At 62.9% G+C, this 22556-nt stretch overlaps 1 protein-coding gene across 3 annotated transcripts in view; it reads left to right on the top strand.

Moving 5' to 3' along the window:
• NOTCH1 (notch receptor 1) overlaps positions 1–22556 on the top strand; it is a 52459-nt gene that overhangs the window by 2921 nt on the left and 26982 nt on the right. For all 3 annotated transcript variants that reach the window (XM_054501738.1, XM_063650061.1, XM_054501739.2), the window contains exons 3-4: positions 20117–20379; positions 20908–21246. In XM_054501738.1, the coding sequence (XP_054357713.1) occupies positions 20117–20379; positions 20908–21246 (602 nt within the window). The remainder of the gene's footprint in view (positions 1–20116; positions 20380–20907; positions 21247–22556) is intronic.

Below are 22556 nucleotides of genomic sequence, written 5' to 3'. Positions count from 1 at the left end.
AAAATCGGACCTGCCTTTGGGCTCTCTGTTTGCCCCAGCTCCCTCCTCCCGGCCTCAGGCTGGGGCTGGGGAAGAGAAAGTGGAACTCATGTTTTGGCGAGGGGTGTGGGGTAATTATTGAGTCTGGTTTCTGTCCTGGCATCTGCAAACTCTGACCTCAAAATCCCGTGGCCCTTCTGGTCTGCCAGCCTCAGATGTAAAATGGGCACAGAGGGGGCTGGGAGGTCGTGCGGAACCGCTCCCTCCTGCCTGCCTGTGAGTGCCCATCAGCCGTGGGGAACTGTTCTGCTGTGGCTGATGCCCTTCAACTTGAGTCCATCCCTGATGAGAATAATGAGGAGGTGTTTGGTGGCTGGAAAAAGAGTTCCCTCCGCCCCCCAGGAGCTACAGATGAAGAAATGGCTCCCCAGCCAGTCTGCGCGCCCTCATTCCAACTGCAGAAGGTCCCATTCCCTTGACAACCCCAGCCCGGCTCCTGCCTGTGCCGACTGCCCAGCCTGTGGGCAGCGGCCTCCCTCCCTCCCCGGCCCCCACCCTCCCCAAACTGAAGCCAATTAAGCAGGTCTGTGAGCAGTTTAATGGACAAAGCCGATTGTGTCTTTGTCAGACGCTAATGAATGCGCACTACTTTTTTTTTTTTTTTTTTGCTTTTTGGGGCCCCCTTCTCCCTCTGCAGAGGCCGCACGGACGCTTGATGCCCTAAATCTTGTTTCCTTTCATTCAGAGACCGACAGCTGGGATCCAGGGGAAGTGCAGCAGCTATTGTTGGGGGAGGCGGATTAATGCCGTGTGATTAATTATGCGTGGCTTCCCAGAATGTATAACCCCCTTCCCCGCCACTGCGTTCCCGGCTCGGACTTTGCCTCTCACCCATTCGGAGCTCTGGGAGAAGCTTCTTGCTCCTACAGAGGACTTTGGGAGGGTGGGAGGAATGCCATGCTGGGAAAATTGGGGGCCTGTTGCTTCTTCTCAGTGGCACCAGGGAGTAGGCACAGCCTGGCCCACAGGGGTCTGGGACTGAGGTCTCCCTGGGCCAGAGGGCTGTGCTTTGGGGTACAGATTGCTGCAGCTCCCTGGTGTCTGGGTTAAAACCCTGCCACAGGGCCGCAAAACATTGGTGTCATGGGCCCACTTTCCCATTCCCCAAACCTGGGATCCTGGTGAGCTGTTTCCAGCCCAAGGCAGGCCGCCGACCACGGCTTTGGTGTCTGGCCTTGTCCCCTTCGCTGGGGCCTGGCGCCCCCTCCTTCTTGGCGGGAAGCCTGCTTCAGTTTGGCCTGACAGGCAGCCGAGCTCAGCCCACAGAGACCCCATTGTGCACACCCCACAAGTCCAACAAGAAGATGGGACGGAAGCGCGTCCTCAGGCTCCCGCTTCTGGGCTGCCGGGTTGGAGGCCAGGGTCACAGCCGGGCCCGGCTTGTGGAGGCACAGGTCAGGGCTCACACAGCAGTTAGGGGGGCATTGCAACCGCTTCGGAGAAGGCCCCGGGCTCCCTGCCTGGGCTTGAGCCCCACCCAACATATACCCCTCAGGCGCCCCTGCCTTCCCGTTCCTGTCCATCCTTCTCAGAAGGCCCAGGAGGTCTGTCCAGGAGTTAGCCAGGGCACCTGCAGGAGGCCTGGCTCTCCCAGCAAGGGAAGAAACCCACACTGTTTCTCGAAAGAGTCTGGGGTGCAGGCTCTTGGAGCCCTGCCAGCCTGCGTGGGAATCCTGGCCCCGTGGTATCCAGCTGTGACCCCGGAAAGAGCTTTGACTTTTGGTGCCATTTGCTGCCTCCACTGTAGAAGGGGCATGATCATGGGTGTCACAGTGCCTGGCACACTAGTACTGGGTGAATCATTTCTTTCCATCCCAAAGAGAAGGAACCTTCACCGGAAGCTGCCAATCAGGTGGTTGCAGGGCTCGGGATTGGAAAAAGTGGTTTTGTTGGTGGAAAATGCCTTCCCAGGAGGTCAGAGTGTCACCGTGGCCCGGTCAGCCAGTGGCCAGGTAGAAAGCACCTGGCAGCACATGCTGGTGGGCGGAGGATGGTTGGTCTCTGGGCAGCTGCTGTGCGCGGTATGGCCGTGGTGGCTGTGGTCAGAGATGGTGGCCTTCTGAGCAGGCCCGGGGGTCACTGTGGCCCTTGGCTCTTCTCCAGCCCCCTGATCAGCTCCGTCAGTGTGAGCAGCGGGTACTGAAGAGGGCTCCCCCTTTTTTCTCTTTGTCTTGAGGAGAGCTGGGGAGAGCTGCAGGGACCTTATCTGTCTGGGTGAGACTGCGTCCTTGGTCTGAAACGCTCTCCCAGGGCTGCCTGGGTCTGGGCTGGGCGTTGAGGCAGGGGGCAGCTAAGATGTTGCCTGCTGACGGCAGAGTCAGAATGACACAGGGTGTCTTCCAGGAGCTGGGAGAAATGGGGGTAGGCTGTCACACCCAGCACCTCCGGGAGGATGTCCAGCTGCCTGCTGGGTGGTGGGCTTTAGCTTATGTCTGAGGCCTGGCCTGGCCACCCACTAGCTCCGTGACCTTGGGTCATCAGGTTATGCAAGCCTCAGTTTCCCCAGCATGTCAGCCGGGCTGGATCTCTTGGTGGTGTGTGAGGATTGCATGAGAACCGCGTGGAGAGGGCACCTGATCAGTGCTCCTTTTCTCCCCGCCTTCTCCCCGTCGGCTGACAGTGCTGGTTTCCAGAGCCTCCTTCCTAAATGTTTAATTGATTGACGAGTGAATTCAGAGAATCCTAAATGTGCTGCCTGGTGGGCCGGGCCTGGCACTGCCTGGGGAGGGACTTGCTGGCTCCGGGGAAGTCCATCTCCCAGGGTGGCTCCAGTTCACAGACACGTTTGAGCACCTGCTGTGTGCTGCGTTCTGCTCCAGGCCAGGCCCCCAGTGGGGACAGGGCAGACATGGCCCCTGCTCCTGTGGAGTTCACTTCCCAGCAAGGGGTGAGAGAGGCACCTGGCTCATGTGTGGGACATGTTGGGGGTGTGCCGGCCCGGCGGTGGCCTGGCATAGCTCCTGGCAGCCCCGTAAAGCTGTCTGGATCAGGCACCAATAAATGAGAAGAAGAGACCCAGAGAAGTCGCCATCAGCCCCAGGGTCACACAGCGGTGGCAGAGTTCCTACTAGCCCTGCCCCTCTCCTTCTCCCAAGCGAATGTCCCTAACCACAGCCCCAGCCAGCCTGAGCTGCCCGTCACTTCCTCACTTCCCGACTACAAGCGGGCTGGGGGCGTGGCTTCCCCTTAAAAGAGGAGGAAGGAGGCTCAGGCGGGAAGTGACTTGGCCCTGCAGCCGGCCTGGGAGGCTGGGGAGGGACGGGGTAGCTCCTGTCACCCGGTCTGGCTGTTTCCATTGAGTCACCTGCCTCGTCTTGGGCGCGGCCAAGGGAGGAACAGGTTGATTCTCCTCCTCATGCTGAGCTGAGCGGAAAGGTCTGTGATAGGACCTCCTGTTTATGCAGAACCTGGTCTTCAAGGGCGCCAGGGTTAGAAAAACGTGTTTAAAAACATGCAGCGTCCGAGGTGGGCAGATCACCTGAGGTCAGGAGTTCAAGACCAGCCTGGCCAACATGGCGAAACCCGTCTTTACTAAAAATACAAAAATTACCCAGGTGCGGTGGCGTGTGCCTGTAATCCCAGCTGCTCGGAAAGCTGAGGCAGAAGGGTCCTTTCAACCCAGGAGACGGAGGCTGCAGTGAGCCGAGATCGTGCCACTGCCCTCCAGCCTGGGTGATAAAGTGGGACTCTGTCTCAGAAAAACAAAAAACAACAAAAAAACCCCACGCAGCGTCAAATAGAAAGTCTCACCTACTCAGACTGGGGAGACGTCAGGAACAGGAAGGCCTGGGGCGGAGACTGGGGTGGGAGCCTGGAGTGCTCTGAAGGAAGCTGGCTCCTTGGGGCAGGCCCCGCCTCTGAACAGCAGCCAACATGTTTTTCATTGAAAAGAATAATAATAGAAAAAGAGAGAGGGAGAAAGAAAACAGCAACCCTGGCAGGAAGAGGGTAGGGCAGGGCAGACAGTGCACCAGGAGAAGTGCTTCCACAGGGCAGAGCCGGGTGCGGGGACCCCCAGATGCGGGTGGCAAACTGGAGATCCCACGGGAGCCGGGACTGGCTTCGTTCCTCATTCTCTGCACCTGTGATGGGCAGCAGCGGCCACCGGTGCCCACTGGGCAGTTCCAGGCCGGGCCGAGGGACTGCACCCTTTTGCTGTGGGGAGGGGACCTTTCCTGTTTCATGTCTCGTCTATAAATAGTGAAAGGATGTGGCTTTGCAGAATCGATTGGGCGTCTAGCTTGCCTTCCTCAATAATGCAGCGATGACAGCTCCACGCTCAGGACGCTGCTGTTACCCAGCCTCGTAAAAGCCCTGGCAGACGGCCGCCCACCCTCCAGGTGTGCCAGTGCCGTTTTCATCCTCAGCGCACAGGTGGGAAAGCTGTGGCTGTGAGGGCGTGGGGATCTGAGGCAGGCTGGCGTCAGCTTTCACCTTCATGTGCAGGCGTATCCAGAACTTTCCGGATCTTTCCCGGGGCTGAGGAGGAAATACCAGCAGCTTTAACGAGCGGCTGGCTTTGGGGCATCACACCTGTGGGCCGGGATGCGTTTGATGGCCTCGAGTTTCCCAGGCAGTGCTGGTGCTTTCTCCTGTGGGGCCCGGAGCTCAGAGGGGATGCGAAGCAGGGCTGGCTCTGATTTGCTGTGCTTCCCGCAGTCCCCTCCCTGGGCCTCAGTTTCCCCATCTGTATGTGATTCCCCTTCCAACTACAGCCAGCGGGACCCTGGGGCGGGCTGAAGGCATGGTGGTGGCTGTGGGCCCTGCGGTGAGGCCTGCGCTGGGCTGGGTGGTCTCCCCAGCTGGGGAAGCGGCAGTGGCTGCAGGGGTAGGAGGGCGGAGGGAAGCCCTTTTCCAAAGTTACCTGGTTGGGTTCTCCTTGTGGCCCTGCCCCACCCCACCCTGCTCCCTGGGAGCAAAGGGAGCTAAGGACTGATTTGGGGGATGGATATGTATATGGAGGGATTCTGGGTGATGACTTACTCATATTACAAAATTTGCCTTTTTTTGTTAGTTTGTTTTTTGAGACGGAGTCTTGCTTTGTCACCCAGACTGGAGTGCAGTGACGCAATCTTGGCTCACTGTAACCTCCACCTCCCAGATTCACGCGATGCTCCTGAGTAGCTGGGACTACAGGCACACACCACCACTCCCAGCTAATTTTTGTATTTTTAGTAGGGACAGGGTTTCACCATATTGGTCAGGCTGGTCTCAAACTCCTGACCTCAGGTGATCCACCTGCCTCAGCCTCTCAAAGTGCTGGGAATGCAAGCGTGAGCCACTGCGCACGGCCACTTTTTTGTTTTTTGAGATGGGGTCTCACCCTGTCACACGGGCTGGACTGAAGTGGTAGGATCACGGCTGACTGCAGCCTCTAACTCCTGGGCTCAAGCGATCCTCCTGCCTCTGCCTCCAGAGTAGCTGGGACCACAGGTGTGCACTGCCATGCCTAGCTAATTTTTAAATTTTTTGCAGAGGTGGGGTCTTGCTATGTTGCGCAGGCTGAAAATGTGACTTTTGAACTAAAGCGTGCTGTTGATTGGCGTCTAGTCCATTCACAAGTTCATTCAACTACTGTGTAGTTACTGGACTTTCTCACTGCGCAAAACAGAAACTACCCAAATACCGTCACTCTGCCCCGACCGCCCCAGCCCCGGGCAACCACTAACCCTCTTTCTGTCTCTGAATTCGCCTCTTCTGGACGTTGCCTATGAATGGAACTGTGCCATAGGTGGTCTTTGGCCCCTGGCTTGTTTCACTGAGCGTGGTGTGTTTAAGGTTCATCCGTGTCATGCATGGACTAGAACTGGATTCTTATGAGGACTAAATTTTAGAAGCCAAAAGCATCAGGGACTGGCCAGAGGTGGACACCAGCATCCCAGCTCCCAGACAGTCCAGAGGAGGCAGGTGTTGGGAGGGCGTCCGGGGTGGCTTCCTGGAAGAGATGGCGCTCACTCTGGGCTGGTGCAGCCGCCCGACAGCCACAGAGCCCCCTAGAGGGAGTCCTGGCATATTCCCGGGTGAATCTGTAGGATGGCCTGGCGTGCCCGCGGCCCCTGCCCTGCTCAGGACTCCGAGACAGGCTCACAACCTGTCCCCGGGCCTCACTCACGCCAGCCGCCAAGCCGTTCAGCATCCCTCAGCCCACAGGAGGCGCACAGTGGGGCCACGGTCACTGAGCATCCACACGCCTGGTGCTATAAGAATGCAGGGTAGAGGGTCTTTATTGAGCATCTACTACATGCTGAACCCTGGGATATGGGTGGGCATGGCAGATACAGGCCCCCCGGGCAGGGGAGGAGCATGCTGCTTAAGAACCAGGCCACAGGATGGACGGGCTTGGCCACAGCTAGGGGTAGACGCTGCAGCCTTCATGGCCTCCTGCGTGCAAAGTCAGTGCTGTGGGACCCCACCTGGGGGCACCTGCCGTGGCCTTCAAGTGAGGCCCACCACGGAGCAGCTTCCATGCTGGCTGGGACAGGGTCAGCAGCAGGGAGCTCCAGATCAAAGGAGCGGCGGGGGCTGGGGCAGCGGGGGGCAGTGAGGCTTTGGACACATCTTGGGGCGGGCAGGCATCTCAGCCCCCACCTGCCCGGTCTGCCTGCTCCGGGGCCTTCCCTTCCCCGGACAGAGCTCTGTGTGATTGGCTCCAGGCTGCTTCTCCCCCTGGACCCTCAGGGTCAGCTTAGAGTGACTGGCTATGCCCTGGCCTAGACCCAGGCCTGTGTGACAGGAGAGAGCTAGGAGCCTGGCCCCTCACTCTGAGACACAGATGGTGTCCTCTCCGAGTTGCCCTTGGGACAGGGAAGCGCCATGTCCCTTGCAGGGCACCAGACCAGCCAGTGGCCCTTGACAGCGAGACCCCATCTGCAGGCAGCTGGGGGACTTGTCCCTGTCGGGCGGATGTGTGCGTGTTAGCATCGGGGTGCCTGGTTGCCCCAGGGGTGGTGCAGGGCGGTTATAGGCGGTCCCAGCATTTTGGGGTTGCTTTCAGTGTATCTCCGAGACCTGTGGAATTCTGGGAGGAGAAACTCCCCAGCAGTGTCCTCAGTGCACCCCCCAACCCTGCACCCGTTGCTCCTGGGAGGGATGCTGAGTGCTCCCCCCTCCACCCACCCTGCACCCATTGCCCCGGGAGGGATCCTGAGTGCTCCCACCTCTACCCACCCTGCACCCATTGCCCCTGGGAGGGATCCTGAGTGCTCCCCCCACCCTGCACCCGTTGCCCCTGGGAGGGATCCTGAGTGCTCCCCCCCCCCACCCTACACCCATTGCCCCCAGGAGGGATCCTGAGTGCTCCCCCACCCTGCACCCGTTGCCCCTGGGAGGGATCCTGAGTGCTCCCCCCTCCACCCACCCTACACCCATTGCCCCCAGGAGGGATCCTGAGTGCTCCCCCACCCTGCACCCGTTGCCCCTGGGAGGGATCCTGAGTGCTCCCCCCTCCACCCACCCTACACCCATTGCCCCCAGGAGGGATCCTGAGTGCTCCCCCACCCTGCACCCGTTGCCCCTGGGAGGGAGCCTGAGTGTTCCCCCCACCCTGCACCCATTGCCCCTGGGAGGGATCCTGAGTGCTCCCCCCGGCCCACCCTACACCCATTGCCCCTGGGAGGGATCCTGAGTGCTCCTTCCCACCCACTGCACCCATTGCCCCTGGGAGGGATCCTGAGTGCTCCCCCACCCTGCACCCGTTGCCCCTGGGAGGGATCCTGAGTGCTCCCCCCTCCACCCACCCTACACCCATTGCCCCCAGGAGGGATCCTGAGTGCTCCCCCACCCTGCACCCGTTGCCCCTGGGAGGGAGCCTGAGTGTTCCCCCCACCCTGCACCCATTGCCCCTGGGAGGGATCCTGAGTGCTCCCCCCGGCCCACCCTACACCCATTGCCCCTGGGAGGGATCCTGAGTGCTCCTTCCCACCCACTGCACCCATTGCCCCTGGGAGGGATCCTGAGTGCTCCCCCCTCCACCCACCCTACACCCATTGCCCCTGGGAGGGATCTTGAGTGCTCCTCCCCACCCACTGCACCCATTGCCCCTGGGAGGGATCCTGAGTGCTCCCCCCCCACACACCCTGCACCCATTGCCCCCAGGAAGGATGCTTCTGTAGAGGCCTCACTTCTGAACCCCCCACTAACAGGCTCAGGGGCCCAGGGTTGGGGGTGTCCTGCCATCTACACTCCAGATTGAGCCCGCACGGTTAAACAGGGCCCTCTCCGCAAGCCCTCCCTAATGCAAAGCGGTGGCTTCGCGTGGGTCCCCAAGGGGCCTTGTGAACCCAGGGGGCCTGGCCCCTCCCACCTGGCTGCATCCGCTAGGTGGGAGATCCCATCCTCCGAGTCCCCGGCCCCTCAGCCTCAGCTGCAGCCCAGACACCAGGGCTCTCTGGGGCGGGGGTGGGGCAGCGGTTCCCTGAGGTCTGGCCTGTGGGGCTGCCCTGCTGTGGTTCCTGCAATTTCCTGGAAGGAGGTCTGGGGCCTGGTGTCCAGTGGGGCCTGTGGGGAGGCACTGGGGGGCTCTGTGGGGAGGGACTGGGGGGCTCTGTGGGGAGGGGACTGGGGAGCTCTGTGGGGAGGGACTGGGGGGTTCTGTGGGGAGGGGACTGGGGGGCTCTGTGGGGAGGGACTGGGGGGCTCTGGGTAGGGATGGGGGGCTCTGTGGGGAGGGACGGGGGGCTCTGTGGTGAGGGGACTGGGGGGCTCTGTGGGGAGGGACTGGGGGGGCTCTGGGTAGGGATGGGGGCTCTGTGGGGAGGGACTGGGGGGGCTCTGTGGGGAGGGGACTGGGGGGGCTCTGTGGGGAGGGGACTGGGGGGCTCTGTGGGGAGGGATTGGGGGGCTCTGTGGGGAGGGACTGGGGGCTCTGTGGGGAGGGACTGGGGGGGCTCTGGGTAGGGATGGGGGGCTCTGTGGGGAGGGACTGGGGGGCTCTGTGGGGAGGGGACGGGGGGCTCTGATGTGCTGGGTGTGCACAGGGGAGGCTTTGTCTCTGACACCCACACCTGCAGTTCCCAGGCACAAACAGCAGCCCCATCGGGGTCCTCGCAATCACAGTCTGTGAGTGGCGAGTACCAAGGGCGTCTCCGGATCAGGCCAGGCCCAGATGCTGCCCAGACCCTCCCACCACAGCACCTACTGCCACAGTGAGGACCAATGGCCACAGAACACTCACCCGGCCTCACCTGCGCGGGGCTGTTCAGCCCAGTGGGCACTAGGTGGGCGCTGTTCTCACCCAGTGGGAGGCCTGCCAGCTCCTAGGTTGCTAGTTGAGATTTTCCCCTAAGCAATAGTCGTGTTGTTCCTTCTGCTCCACCTGGCACTGAGGTTGGTGACACGCCCCGACCTTGCTCTAATCGGCAGATGAGAGTTTGTCATCAGATGTCGACCCTGTCTACGCTGTCCCCTGGCCTGGGCGTCTGTTGTGCATCTCTGAAGGGCTTGAATTGGTTGTTTAAAGCTGGGTAAATGCCCCCTTGACATTCTGTTGACACTGTCAATTTGCTGAACAAACTCTTCCACAGGTAGCACAGGAGGCCAGTCTTGCCCCAGCCTGAGCTAAGGCCGGGGGAGGCAGGTCCTGTGTTGAGTCAGCCTTTTTGTGAGTGCAGCAGCCCTGTAGGATGCGCCAGGTTTGAGAAGTGGACTCCCCCGTCCCCCGCCACATCCCAAAAGCCCTCAGACATGGAGGGCAGGACGAAGCCGACGGTTGCCCTCATGCCGAGATGACAACCGGGCACAGAGGCGGTGGCTCCCGGCCTCCTGCCCTCTTCCCCGTACTGGGGTTACCCAGCGTGACTCATGGCCCGAGTCACAGGCGCCCGCCCAGGGAGCCATGGCGGGGAGACCTGGCTTTATTAGAGACGCGTTCGTGCCTCATCAAGTCCAAAGGAGGAAACTGGCACGTCCCTCACTATCCCTGAAACAGGTTCCCCCACAGCCCAAGCGGTCAGGTTAAGGTGCATTTGCAGACAGATGCCTTAGTAGGAGGCTGGAGCTTTTGGCCCAGAATTTTCCCTGTTGTAGGCCCATGGTCACCTAGCCTGCCCGGGGGCCGAGGCCCTGAGGAGGTGCCATTGCCCCACCCAAGCCTCAGACGAGTGCCCTGCCCTCGACCCTGCGGGAGGCAGCAGCTCAGGCCCCGACCCTGGCCTGCCCTCTCTGAGGCCGCTGTGGCCGTGGCAGGGCAGGGGCCGGGCTTGCCGGGCTGTCGAGTGGGTACAGAGACTATCTGGGAAGGAGGTGGGCGGTGAGAGCTGACTCCCCGCAGCCGGGGGACAGAGAGGCCCGTGCCACACAGCAGGGCCGCGTGGCGGGGCCCCCACAAGTTCCGCCCGGTTTCAGCTGTTGATGAGCGGAAATACACAGTTACTGGAAATGAGAGGTTTGGGGGAGCAGCCAGGGGTTGAACATGTGTGGTTCCCCTGACGGCTTTTCAGTAAGAGATGCTTGAGCTCAGGCTGGGCGCTGACTGGTGCGCAGAGGGGGCTGGGCCAGAGTCTGCCCCTTGGGCCTCCACTCTCCATCCTTATAGGGGGACCTGGGTTGGTCCCAGCTCCGGGGGTGCAGCCCCTGGTGGTGGCCTCCTTCTGACTTCCTGGCCTCATTCCTGTCTGACGGAGAGCCCGGTGGGGAGGCCAGGCGGGGCTGAGTGTCCAGGGTCCACATGGTGGCGGGGCTCAGGCCGTGGCGAAGTCCTGTCCTGGCCGCCTCCGGGGTCTGGCCCAGCACAGAGCTCTGCAGCTCTCTGGTGGACGGGCCTGGCTGGGCTGTCGGCAGCCCTGGGGCCAGGTGGGCGCTGGGAATGGAGGTGGAGGCAGGTGACTGGAAGCCTTGGCTCCAGCCTGCAGGGGCTGCAGTCCAGGCCGGCCACCCCCACCAGGCCTTCCCCCTTCCAGGCATGGGGTGGCACTGGGTCGACAACACAGGCCACAGGCTTCTTTCCCCTACGTGGGCTGTGCGACCCCGGGCCGCCGCCACCTCTCTGAGCTCCCTTCCTCCTTAGGAGATGGGAAGTGGCTGGGGCCATGACGTGTCCGCCGGGGCTCCTGACAGCTCCAGCTGCCGTCCTTGCGGCCGGGCAACTGCCTCGAATTGTTGCGCCTTCTTTTGAGTTGGCTGCAGAGTCATGGCGGCTGTGGGAAGTGTAGCTGGGTCTCGGGCGGCATGCCCGGCTCACCCGGGGATGTGTCATCTATGTCATCCACCCTGGAGCCCCTTTCTGGTGCTGTGGGGGCCCCTCCAGGAAGGTCTCTCCCAGAGGCCAGCCCCAGCCACAGGCTCTGGGGAGACCGTGTGGGATTTGCATGCGGTTGTGCGCTATTTGATCCAGGTCATGTGTGGGATTTGGGCGAGGTCCTGCGGGATTGGGTGAGGTAGTGCGAGATATCTGGGCGAGGCCACAAGGCACTGGGCGAGGCCAGGCATTATTCAGTGCCTTGGAGGGGCAGAAGTTTTAGGACCTGCCAAGTCCAGCCCAAGAATCCCCAACTTTCCCCATAGGGAAAGGTACCCCAGACAGTCCCTGGCCTGTGCCAGCTGTCCTGGGACACCCTGGTGTCCCCCAGGTTGTGGCAGTGTAGACCCCTCCCCCGGGCACCCCTCCTCATGGGTCCCTCCCAGGGCTGCAGGCACCTGCCTGGATCCCACTTCCCAAGTGTGCGGTGTCCCAGGCACCCAGTGACCACGCTGGGCCTGGGCAGAGTGAGGCTCTGAGGGGGTGCCAGGGGCACAGTGGGCCTGTGTGTGAGCCGGGCTGGGTGCTGGGACTGGGCTGGCAGGCGAGGGGTGTTCGGAGAGGAGGATTCCTGGGCTCGGAGGCCCCTCTGTGCCTCGTGTGGTCAGAGAGCAGGGAGCCGGCGGGTGTGATGGGGATGAGGTGACCTCTGGGGCCACCACTGAAGCCGCCATCCATCTGCGGCCGAGTCGGGAGGTAGCACAGAGGTGTCCTGGCGGTTTCCCAGGACAGGCGGGAGGAGGCGCAGGGGGGCGGCATCTGCCCCCGGGAGGCCAGGAGTGCTCCTCCGGCAGCGTGGGCTTCGGCTTCGTCCCTTGTTCACCAGTGCCGACGCCCCGTGGGTGAAGGGGCATCGGTGCCCTCCTGCTGGGCAGGAGGAAGGAAGAGGAGCGGGAGGCTGGGTCTCTCTCGCACAGGGCCCTGCCCCCACCACCCTAGGGTTTTGTGTTTCGGTGGAGCTGTAAGAATGCTTTGTCTGCTCCAGACTTCCCGGTCCTGTGAGATCAGGGGGTCAGGCAAAACATCCAGACCATGCGGGTGGGGCTAGAGGTGCGGGGGACACGCGCCTTCCTCCTCTTTCCCAGGGAGCTTCTGCCGCTCCTGCGCCACCCTGGGGAGCCGCCCTGCCCTGCCCTGCCCTGCCCCGCTGTGGTCCCCATCAGTAGGAGTGGTTCTGAGCTGCCTTCAGACCCGGGTGGTGTGCTGGGCATACCTGCCCCGTTTTCTCACCTGTGAAATGGGCCCATTACACGGCCCCAGGGCAGTTGTGGGGGTCCCACGAGACAGAGCTTGGAAAGCCCGAGTGTAGGTCAGGCCAGGAGGGGTGTGGGCTCAGTTTCTTCATTGCTGGGCTGGTGTATGCCAGACAGATGTCTCGGGATCCCTCCCATCCCTGCAGCGTTCTTAACAAGGACGCTGGACATGGAGCCAGGACCTCCGGGTGACTGCCCTGCTGACTGTGGGGCTTACTCCAGAGGAGAACAGGAGCCCCTCCGGGCAGCCCCTTCCTGCCACCCCCAGTGACAGGATCTGTTCGGGAGCAGTGGTGGGAGGTTGCCAGAAGCATGTCTGGCGCTGGCCCGGAGCGCAGCCTGTGATGCCCGACTTCATTCACGGAGTGTGGTTTGAGCCCTCCAGCAGCGCTGCTGTGGGCCTGTCCATTGCCTTCCCTGCCTCTGAGCCATCGTGGGGTGCAGGGCTGGGCTGGGTCTTCTTGGGAGCAGAGCCCCGGCGTGTCATGGCCATCTTGGCCTCTCCAGCTCAAGAGGTTTGTCCACGTGGGTCCCTAGGGGCCATTGGGACGACCAAGGGCAGGAGGCACATGCCTGCTTTTGGGGGATCCACTGGGAAATTCCTGCAGTGGAGCAGCGGGTGGGGCTCCAGCAGGCATTTTTCACTCTCCAAACAGCCTGCGGGGCACTATGGTGACACCTGGCTCCTGGGGTCTCAGAGCCTGCTGGGCTGTGCCTTGGTATTTGGGGGAGGGGCTGGCCACATGCCCCCCAGAGTGGCCACCCCAGCTCCGCCATCTCCAGGGGCCTTCTGTCCGTCAGATGCGGGCAGCGTTCCCACGTCGGGTGAGGGCATTGTTTTCCCGGCTGCAGGAAAGGTGGCTTCCCCGGGAGGACAGGTTCTGTCCCCATCCCGCCTCCCACACAAAGGGTTTCCCCGGAGCCAGAGGAGGAAACCTGGCCTTCCTGCACTTCCTCCTTCAGCACATTTTAAACCATCCGAGGATGCAACTGGGGGAAAAGATTTGCAGACAAAAGAACCGGGGGTGCCGGCAACAGCTGTTTGGGCCGGAAAGCCTGGCCCCGGCTCAGACCCCGGCTGGGTCCCTGTGCTGTGGCGGGCCGGCTGCGACCCCCGCCCCCCCCAACTCCGCCCCCTGCTGCCCGCTGTCTCAGGAGCTGCAGCTGTTTGGGGCTGGCTCTTTTTCTGGGCCCCCACCTCCCTGAAGCCCCCACTGCCCCTTTCCTCCTTCCTGGGGCCCTGGGAGCCAGGGTAGGGCCCCTGTGCAGCTTTCAGCAGCTCCAGCCCAACGGCTGCAGGGGCTGGGGAAGACCACAGCTCAGGTGGGACCGCAGGTGGTGGCTGGAGGCAGCCATCTCACATTGCAGCCCCCAAACTCGTGGTTTTGTGCCCCAACGGTGAGCAGGCCTGGCGGTGCTTGGCTACCGTGTGCCCCCTTGGCCCCCTTGGTGCCTGCATCCCTCTCTCCTGTCCAAGGCGGGGAAGGAAGCCGGGAGCAGAAAGGGAAGAAAGACCCAGTGGCTGCAGGGCGCCTTTCAAGGCCTCCCAGCCACCGCAGAGGCTCCAGCCAGCCGTTTGAACAGGGGTTTAGACACGGGGTCCTGGCAGGTTTGAGGGGCCCAGGGCCTTCCTTGCTGTAGCTCTTTGTTCTGGGGCATTTGGGGAGGCCAGGGAAGGGGCTGTGAGCAACGAGGTTCCAGCATCTTCCCAAGGCTCCTCCGTCCCCCAGGGCTGGGCTGCGAGCAACAAGGTTCCAGCATCTTCCCAAGGCTCCTCCGTCCCCCAGGGCTGGGCTGCTTGGCCATTCCAGTGGGAGAGGACCCCAGGTGGGACCCCGAGCCCCCTGCCCAGCTCATTTCTTAGCAGCCAGTGCCTTCTGGAAGGTGGGTGGTGCCCACTGGGATTGGGGAAACTTGGACTAGCCTCTGCCCAAGGGAGGGGATGAGGTCCCAGGACTCCCCCTGCCCCAGAAGCCTTGGTCCAGGCTAGAGCTGGGCTCGTTGGCCTTGTGGAAGCCTGCCTTGGGAAGCATCCCCACCCGGGTCTGGCCTTGTCTCCCCATCTCCAGTAGGGGGTCACAGTGTCCCCCCGGCCAGTCCACATATGGCCCCATTTGCTTGGGCAGGCCAATGGGTGGGCCTGTCTGTGTGGGCCAGGTCACCTGGTGGGGCCCACTGTCAGTGGCATAGGTAGAAGGTGGTCAGCCTTGCTGGGTCTTGGCAGAGCATGGCAGGATCTGGGTCTGGGGAGGGCGTGGGGGTGCCCCTGGCATCACAGGAGCAGGCAGAGTGGGAGCCCTAGACTTCCCTCTGGGCAGAAAGCCCCTTGAGGCTGGGGGCAGGTCCTGCTGGTGAGGGAGGGGTCCCAGGGGCAGGGGCACCCTCAGGCTGGCCGCCTAGCGATTGGCTCCTGCAGGACATGGCCACGGGCTCCCTGGAAGCAGCAGCTGCTGGGGGTATCTGGGGAGGAGAAGACCCCCCTTTATTGCCCTGTGAGGGACCACACTGCTGCCAGGGGACCCTTGGACTTCTGTGGCAGGACAATGGGCCAGGATTGGCAGTGAGGCCCAAGGAGGGCAGGTGGGGCTGGACGTGTGGCGCTGCTGGGGAACAGGTGGGGTGTGTTAAGATGCTGATTTTGGCCAGGCAGCTCCTCCCCTTCCCTTCCCAGGGAGCCGGAGTGTGCAGGGCCGTTCCTTCCGCTCTGGGAAGTGCAGCTCCTGTGCACTGGAGAGGCCCCCGCACTGTCCCTGCCTGTCCCCCCGACTGTCCCTGCCCATCCCCCCGACTGTCCCTGCCCATCCCCCCAACACTGTCCCTGCCTACCCCCCACTGTCCCTGCCCACCCCCCACTGTCCCTGCCCATCCCCCACTGTCCCTGCCTGTCCCCCCACTGTCCCTGCTCATCCCCCTCACTGTCCCTGCCTGTCCCCCCGCTGTCCCTGCCTGTGCCCTCGCTGTCCCTGCCTGTCCCCCACTGTCCCTGCCTGTCCCCCCACTGTCCCTGCTCATCCCCCTCACTGTCCCTGCCTGTCCCCCCGCTGTCCCTGCCTGTGCCCTCGCTGTCCCTGCCTGTCCCTCCGACTGTCCCTGCTCATCCCCCCCACTGTCCCTGCCCATCCCCTCACTGTCCCTACCCGTCCTCCTCACAGTCCCTGCCCGTCCCCCCCACTGTCCCTGCCCATCCTTGCCTTGGGAGGTGCTGTCACCTGGTGGAGCCATGGGAAGCACCCCTCCCGCCCAGGGTCTCTGGTTCCTGTTGCGGGTGCAGTGCCAGCCACATCACCGACGCCTTAGCTGGGTTGGGTCCAGCTGACCCCACACCCCGACCCCTCTGCTCGGCCTCTGCCTGTACCCCCATCCCTGGCCCTGCATGACCATAAACTCCTTGAGGGCAGGAAGTGAGTGAGTCCTGCCCCCACTGAGTCCCTCTCACCCCTCCTTCTCATTTTGGGGTGGAGGGAACTGTCATCTGTCCCCTGGGGGTGGCAGATGGCCGCTTAGTTTAGAAAGCAAAACAGCACAATTTAGAATTAGTCCTGGGTGAAAGGTCTCGGCAGCATCTGCCCCCCGCTGCTTTCTGGAGTCGCATTTCTATGGAGCGGCCCTGGCAGGGAGGGTGGGAGCGGCACAGTGGAAATACTGAGGCGGGAACAAAGTGGTGGTGGTGGAGGTGGTGGTGGTGGCACAGCAGGCGCCGGGGCCACTTGGCACCCTCCCCCCGCAGCCGTCCTGGAGCCCCCGTCCGCCACTCACCAGATAGGACAGGTTACCCCTGCGCTGCCAGGCCACTGAATGTGGGGGATGGGACAGGCAGGTGCCGGGTGACCCTAAGAGGGATGCACGGAAGGGGAGTCCATGGGGCACACCTGGCGTGGGCTGGGTCTCCTCCGTGGGAGCCCAAGAGCTGGGTGGCTTGGTGGACAGGGCAGCTCTCTCGTCCAGTCGGGGGAGACTGGCGTTCCCTATCTCAAGCCCCACTTTTTAGCCCCAGAGGGGTCTCCCCACCGCCCCTGACAGGAGGAGATGCGGGGACGGTGGAAGGTGGGGTGCGGGTCACTCATGGAAGCCCTGAGGATCCCCGTGGGCGCGGCAGCTGTTGGGTGCCACCTCACTCGGCCAAGCCCTGGCGCTCACCTCGCGGCCCACACCCACCCGCCCGCCAGGACGGCGTTGAAGACAGAGTGGCCCGGGTACCGGGGGTGTGGCCAGCGCCAAGGCAGTGAGGGGTTTGCTCACAGGCTGGTGGTCCTGGCGTGGCCACGCTGCAGGCCTGAGGTCCCTCCCACCTTCTCAGGGACGTCTGGGTGCTGTGCGGAGGGCAGGTGTTCGCCGTCTGTAGGGCGCTCCAGCTCTGTGGCCAGGTGGGAGAGAGGTACAGACTGGGGCGGGCACAGGCTGGAGGCTGCCCACAGCAGCAGCGGGAGACTGGGCCCAAAGCTGCCCCCCACACACAGACCCCCACACCTGTCCCAAAGCTTTCTCCAGGCTCGGCCCAGTTCCCCCCAGCTAGCGTGTCTCGTAGCACCTCCAGGCCGTGGCTGTGGGGCCGTGGCAGGGGCCTTCCCTGTGGTGTCCGATGCCCAGGCTGGGAGTGGGGGCGGACAATGGGCCCTCTCAGCCTGCATTCCCCCACGGGAGCCTCCTCAGGCCTCCGGCTGGGGCTCCTGCCCCACCCGCTGGGAGCAGCTGCCACCACGTCCGACACCTGCTCCCAGCCGCCCTTTGTCCGAGCACCGACGCCTGATTTATGGGGCGTGTTTTCCTCTTGCTGGCCCTGCGTGATACAGCCTCCCCGTGATACAGCCTCGTTAACTGGGATGTGTCCGGTTGGGCAGATTCTCCCACAGTCCTCCACGTTGGGGTCCGCACTCAGGGTGGGGAGTGGGGCCTGGTGTCTGGGCAGAGCGTTGTGGTCCATTCAGGGACAGCCAATATCCTGTGACCTCAGGGCACTTGGTGGGAGACTGCTCTAGGGGCTCGGACCTCCACCGTCTCCCCTCTGGGGTCCCCTAAAGCTGTGGGGTGGGCCTCCCCTGCCCCCCCCTCCCTGTCTTGCCCAGCAGGTGAGCTTTTCCCGCTCCTTGGAGCCTTGAGGGGCCGGGAGGCAGGGGACCGGCTTGCATGGGCCAGTCCGAGGAGGCTCCAGCCCCGGCTTTGATGACCAAGCGCCCTCTGTCCTGTACCCACCCCCTGCCGACTTTGTCAGCGGCTGGGAAAGAAAAAAGGGCCTTTTCTCCAAGCGGGAGCCGTGGCCAACTCCCTCCTGACAATGGGGCATTTATGTGGAGGGAGCGCGCCCCTCCTGTGGCCACAGCCCAGCCCAGCCCAGCCTGTGCACTCCACGGGTTCCCAGCGGCCGCTCCACCTCGGGGACCGGCCAGCCTGTAACTGGATCTGCGTGCAGTGGGAACCACGTCTGCCCTCCCCACAGGTGCCCGGAGAGGCAGGTCTGTCGCTGCAGCCCCGGAGTGACCGGCCACATGGGATGGAGGAGGGGGAGCCTCATTCCGGGGCTGTGCCCGTCACTCACGGGGCTGTGCCCGTCACTCACCGGGCTGGCAGGAGCCATAGCAAGGCCTGAGTGAATTCCCCAGAGCCTCTTTGGAGGAGGTGACATGTGTTTTCTTTAAGCCAGTTGGTTTGGGACTTTTGGCTTCTGGCAACAGATGGTCGGCCAGAGTGGCCCTTTTGCGTTCTCTCTACCCAAGCCGTGGCCACGGGTAAAAGCCTTCAGGGAAGACAGATGCCTCCTGGGCCTTTGGGACAGGGGCGTGGCTGGCTGCTGAGAAACGCACAGGAACCCCCACCCCCAGTCTCCACAAGCCCCTCGGGGTAAGGCCCCCCCAGGCCACTGCCACACATATCACAGGTTTGATTGGAGACACTGGGGTGGGAATAAGCGGGAGAGGAGGTGAGGACTTGGGGGGCCGGTGGGGGTCCTGTGCGAAGCCGGCAGCTTCAGGGCCAGTCCTGGGGCAGGTGGCCACCGCAGCCCCGCACCCAGGTGGGCTCTGGAAGGCAGGACGGTTCCCCCTGTACATCCCATCTGGAGGAGGCCACGCCCACCCAGGGCCTGAGCCGTGGGGCCTCTGCCTTCCCGGGCCGCTGTGGCATGTTCTGCTTCAGAGGCTTCACCACTGGGAAGAGCCGCGCCCGGCGGGTCCCAGACCTTCCCCCGGAGCACAAGGCCAGGAGGTGACTGGGGCCAGAGATTTATGACCACAGCAGGTGGCTGGGGGCAGGCTCTGCGCCTGTCGCCGCAGGGAACAGGTGAGACCAGGCCTGGGCGGAGATGCAGGACCCCTCCCCTGGCTCCCCTTGTTCCCTCTGAGCCCAGACTGTGTGTCCGGGGTGAGGGGCAGCCTTTCACCCACCTTGACGGGGTTGCAGAGACCTGGCAGAGGGACCTCCTCCTGGCACCTTGGTTTCCCCGGCTGTAATGTGGGTGCTTCTGCTCCCGGCCAATGTGCCTGGATGTGAGTTATGAAGACTCAGTGCCAAAAGGGAAATGTGTCTGGGGGCTGAGCGTGGGCAGGGAACCGGCCGGCCTTCATCTGCAGTACGATCTTGGCATGAGATGTCCCATCCCCATTGCGGTCTCAGCGTGAGGTGTCGCATCAGAAAGGCTTCCTGGCTGGGCGCGGTGGCTCACGCCTGTAATCCCAGCACTTTGGGAGGCCGAGGCGGGCAGATCACAAGGTCAAGAGATCAAGACCAGCCTGGCCAACATGGTGAAACCCCGTCTCTACTAAAAACACAAAAGTTAGTCGGGCATGGTGTCAGGTGCCTGTAGTCCCAGCTACTCGGGAGGCTGAGGCAGGAGAATTGCTTGAACCCGGGAGGCGGAGTTTGCAGTGAGCCCAGATCGCGCCACTGCACTCCAGGCTGGGCAACAGAGCCAGACTCCGTCTCAAAAAAAAAAAAAAAAAAAAGGAAAGAAAGGCTTCCACGTAGGAAGGGGCCCCGATCCACACTTTCCATGGCTGCCGTCATGTTGACACCTGAAGGTTGGAAAAACCACGGCCTTTGTTACTGCCCAAGCAACACCTGTTCGCTTTAGCAAAGCTGGAAGGAAAAGCAGATAGGCCTGCAGACCCGGAGACTCTACGGAGCTGATGTGCCTGGCTCCTCTCCATGGCTCTCCGCAGGTGTAGACCGAGACTCCTGCCTGGGCTGTGGAGTCCAAGCTGGGTCCTGCTGGAACATCCTAGTCTCTAGCTTGTTCCCCAAGTTAGCAGTCATTTGTCTTTTTCTTTCTTTCTTTCTTTGAGTCTTGCTCTGTCACCCAGGCTGGAGTGCAGTGGCGTGATCTCGGCTCACTGCAACCTCTGCCTCCTGGGTTCAAGTGATTCTCCTGCCTCAGCCTCATTCAGTGGCATTCAGTACACTCCCAAAGTTGTGCAATCGCGGCATGTGTCTAGTTCCAGAACATTTTATCAGCCCTAAGGGAGCCCTGCTAAGCAGCCATCGTGCCCATGCCCGGGGTGTGGGGGGAGGCAGCTGTACCCATGACAGGTGCCCGGTGCTGAGTGGCGGGGGCGCTGGGGAAGCAGGTGGGAACTAACTGCCCTGGCACATCTGCCAACAGCTGTGGCGGGGCCTTCGTGGGCCCGCGATGCCAGGACCCCAACCCATGCCTCAGCACCCCCTGCAAGAACGCCGGGACATGCCACGTGGTGGACCGTGGAGGCGTGGCAGACTATGCCTGCAGCTGTCCCCTGGGCTTCTCTGGGCCCCTCTGCCTGACACCCCTGGACAACGCCTGCCTCACCAACCCCTGCCGCAATGGGGGCACCTGCGACCTGCTCACGCTGATGGAGTACAAGTGCCGCTGCCCGCCCGGCTGGTCAGGTGAGGGAGGACCCACAGCCTGAGGGGTGGGCAGACCCAGGCCTGCCGCCAGCCGCCCATGCAACTGGAGGTACTTGGTGGGATCCAGGCCTGGGTCTCTGACCCGGAAGTAATTGAGAGCCCCTGCCCCAGGGTCCCTGCCCCCCTCCCAGACCTGGAATCACCTTGTTTTCAGCTGCTTGCTCTGGCCCAACTCTTGCTGTCCCCGCTTCTGCGAGACAAGGGGAGCCTCGGTGTCCAGGCCGCCCCTGCCCCGTTCCTCCTGCCGTGCACTGGCCCTCACCTGTTAGGGTGAAGGGTGTCTGGAGGTGTCAGCTCTGGGAAGAGACGGCCCAGGCTCAGGCCTCTTGGGACCTGTGGTCCTTCATCTGCCAAAGGTGACCGGTCTCATGGCAGGTCCTGAGGATCAAATGTGATAGCACCTAAGGTGGAGCCCAGGCTGGTACCTCCAGGCGGCCTGAAGGGAGGGAAGGCCCGGCCTCGGGGAGCAGTGAGGCCAGCACGACCCTCTTGTCCCCTTGTCCCCAGGGAAATCGTGCCAGCAGGCTGACCCGTGCGCCTCCAACCCCTGCACCAACGGTGGCCAGTGCCTGCCCTTCGAGGCCTCCTACATCTGCCACTGCCCACCCAGCTTCCACGGCCCCACCTGCCGGCAGGATGTCAACGAGTGCGGCCAGAACCCCGGGCTTTGCCGCCATGGAGGCACCTGCCACAACGAGGTCGGCTCCTACCGCTGCGTCTGCCGCGCCACCCACACCGGCCCCAACTGCGAGCGGCCCTATGTGCCCTGCAGCCCCTCGCCCTGCCAGAACGGGGGCACCTGCCGCCCCACGGGCGACGTCACCCACGAGTGTGCCTGCCTGCCAGGTAGTGCTGCCCGCTGGCCAGGGTGCACGAGCCCCTCCCCGGCTGCCAGGCCCAGGGGGTGGGAACGGGGCACCTGGTATAGGGGCAGCCCTGGGAGGGCCCATGGCGGGGAGTTGGGAAGGCGGGATGGCGAGTTCCCCAGACTGCGTGTGGTGTTGGGGGGATGCGTCTGGAGCGGGGTGTGCGCTGGGAGGAGGCCTGCACAGGGTCCAGGTGCCAGCCCGTGTCTTTGGAGTTTCCTGGAACTCACATTCGAGCTGTAGGACGCCCTGCCTCCCCCCAGTGCAGGCACCCTGGCTTGCGTAACCCCTGGGGTTTCCCCTGGAGTGGGGCTGGGGCCGGAGAGGGTGTGGGAGCTGCGGGTGCAACATCACTTCCCCCAGCCGTGGCCCTTCCTGCTGTCCTGCTGGTCTCCTGCGGGTGGGGGTGACAGGTAGGCGCAGCCCCCTGCCCGTGTCCCCAGTGCTCCCCGATCCCCGTGTTGTATGTAGAGCCTTTCTGCTGTAGTTCTTGTTTGAGTAAATTTTGCAGCAGCTCTAAAAATAAGGAAGAGGTTTGAAAACCTCCGGTCTCGGCCGGGCGCGGTGGCTCACGCCTGTAATCCCAGCACTTTGGGAGGCCGAGGTGGGCAGATCACAAGGTCAAGAGATCCAGATCATCGTGGCTAACACGGTGAAACCCTGTGTCTACTAAAAATACAAAAAGTTAGCCGGGCGTGGTGGCACACGCCTGTAGTCCCAGCTATTCCGGAGGCTGAGGGAGGAGAATCACTTGAACCCAGGAGGCAGAGGTTGCAGTGAGCCGAGATCCCGCCACTGCACTCCATCCTGGGCGACAGAGCGAGACTCCGTCTCAAAAAAAAAAGAGTGAAGAGAAAAAAGAAAACGTCCCATCTCAGCTGCGCATAATGGCTGTTAGGTGGCAATGGGGAGAGGGCGTTCAGGCAGGGGTGGGGCTGGAGGGTGCACAGGGTCCTGGCTGACCCACGGGTGACCCAAGGGCTGCCCCACCCCCTTGGAAGCCCCAAGCTGGCCTGGCCCCTGCAAAGGGGAAGCTCCCTGGCTGCCCAGTCAGCTGAGCCCAGCTAACTCTGCGTGCAGACACCAGACGTGTGCGTTTCCTGCAAGTCACTGGGCGAGCGTGGGGTGGGGACAGACACTCCCTGGCCAGCTTGGATCTCTGCAGGGTGGGGCGCAGAGCCCTTCTGCTGGTGGGGGCTCAGATGCCTTCCTAGCAGCACGGGACCCTACCTCCAGTCACACGGATTGAGGGGCTAAGCTCTCGGGGACCCGTGGTTCAGGCTAGGGCAG

The sequence above is a fragment of the Pongo pygmaeus genome, chromosome 13 (assembly GCF_028885625.2).
Source record: "Pongo pygmaeus isolate AG05252 chromosome 13, NHGRI_mPonPyg2-v2.0_pri, whole genome shotgun sequence".
Lineage (NCBI taxonomy): Eukaryota > Metazoa > Chordata > Mammalia > Primates > Hominidae > Pongo > Pongo pygmaeus.
This window is presented reverse-complemented; position numbering and strand designations above follow the sequence as displayed.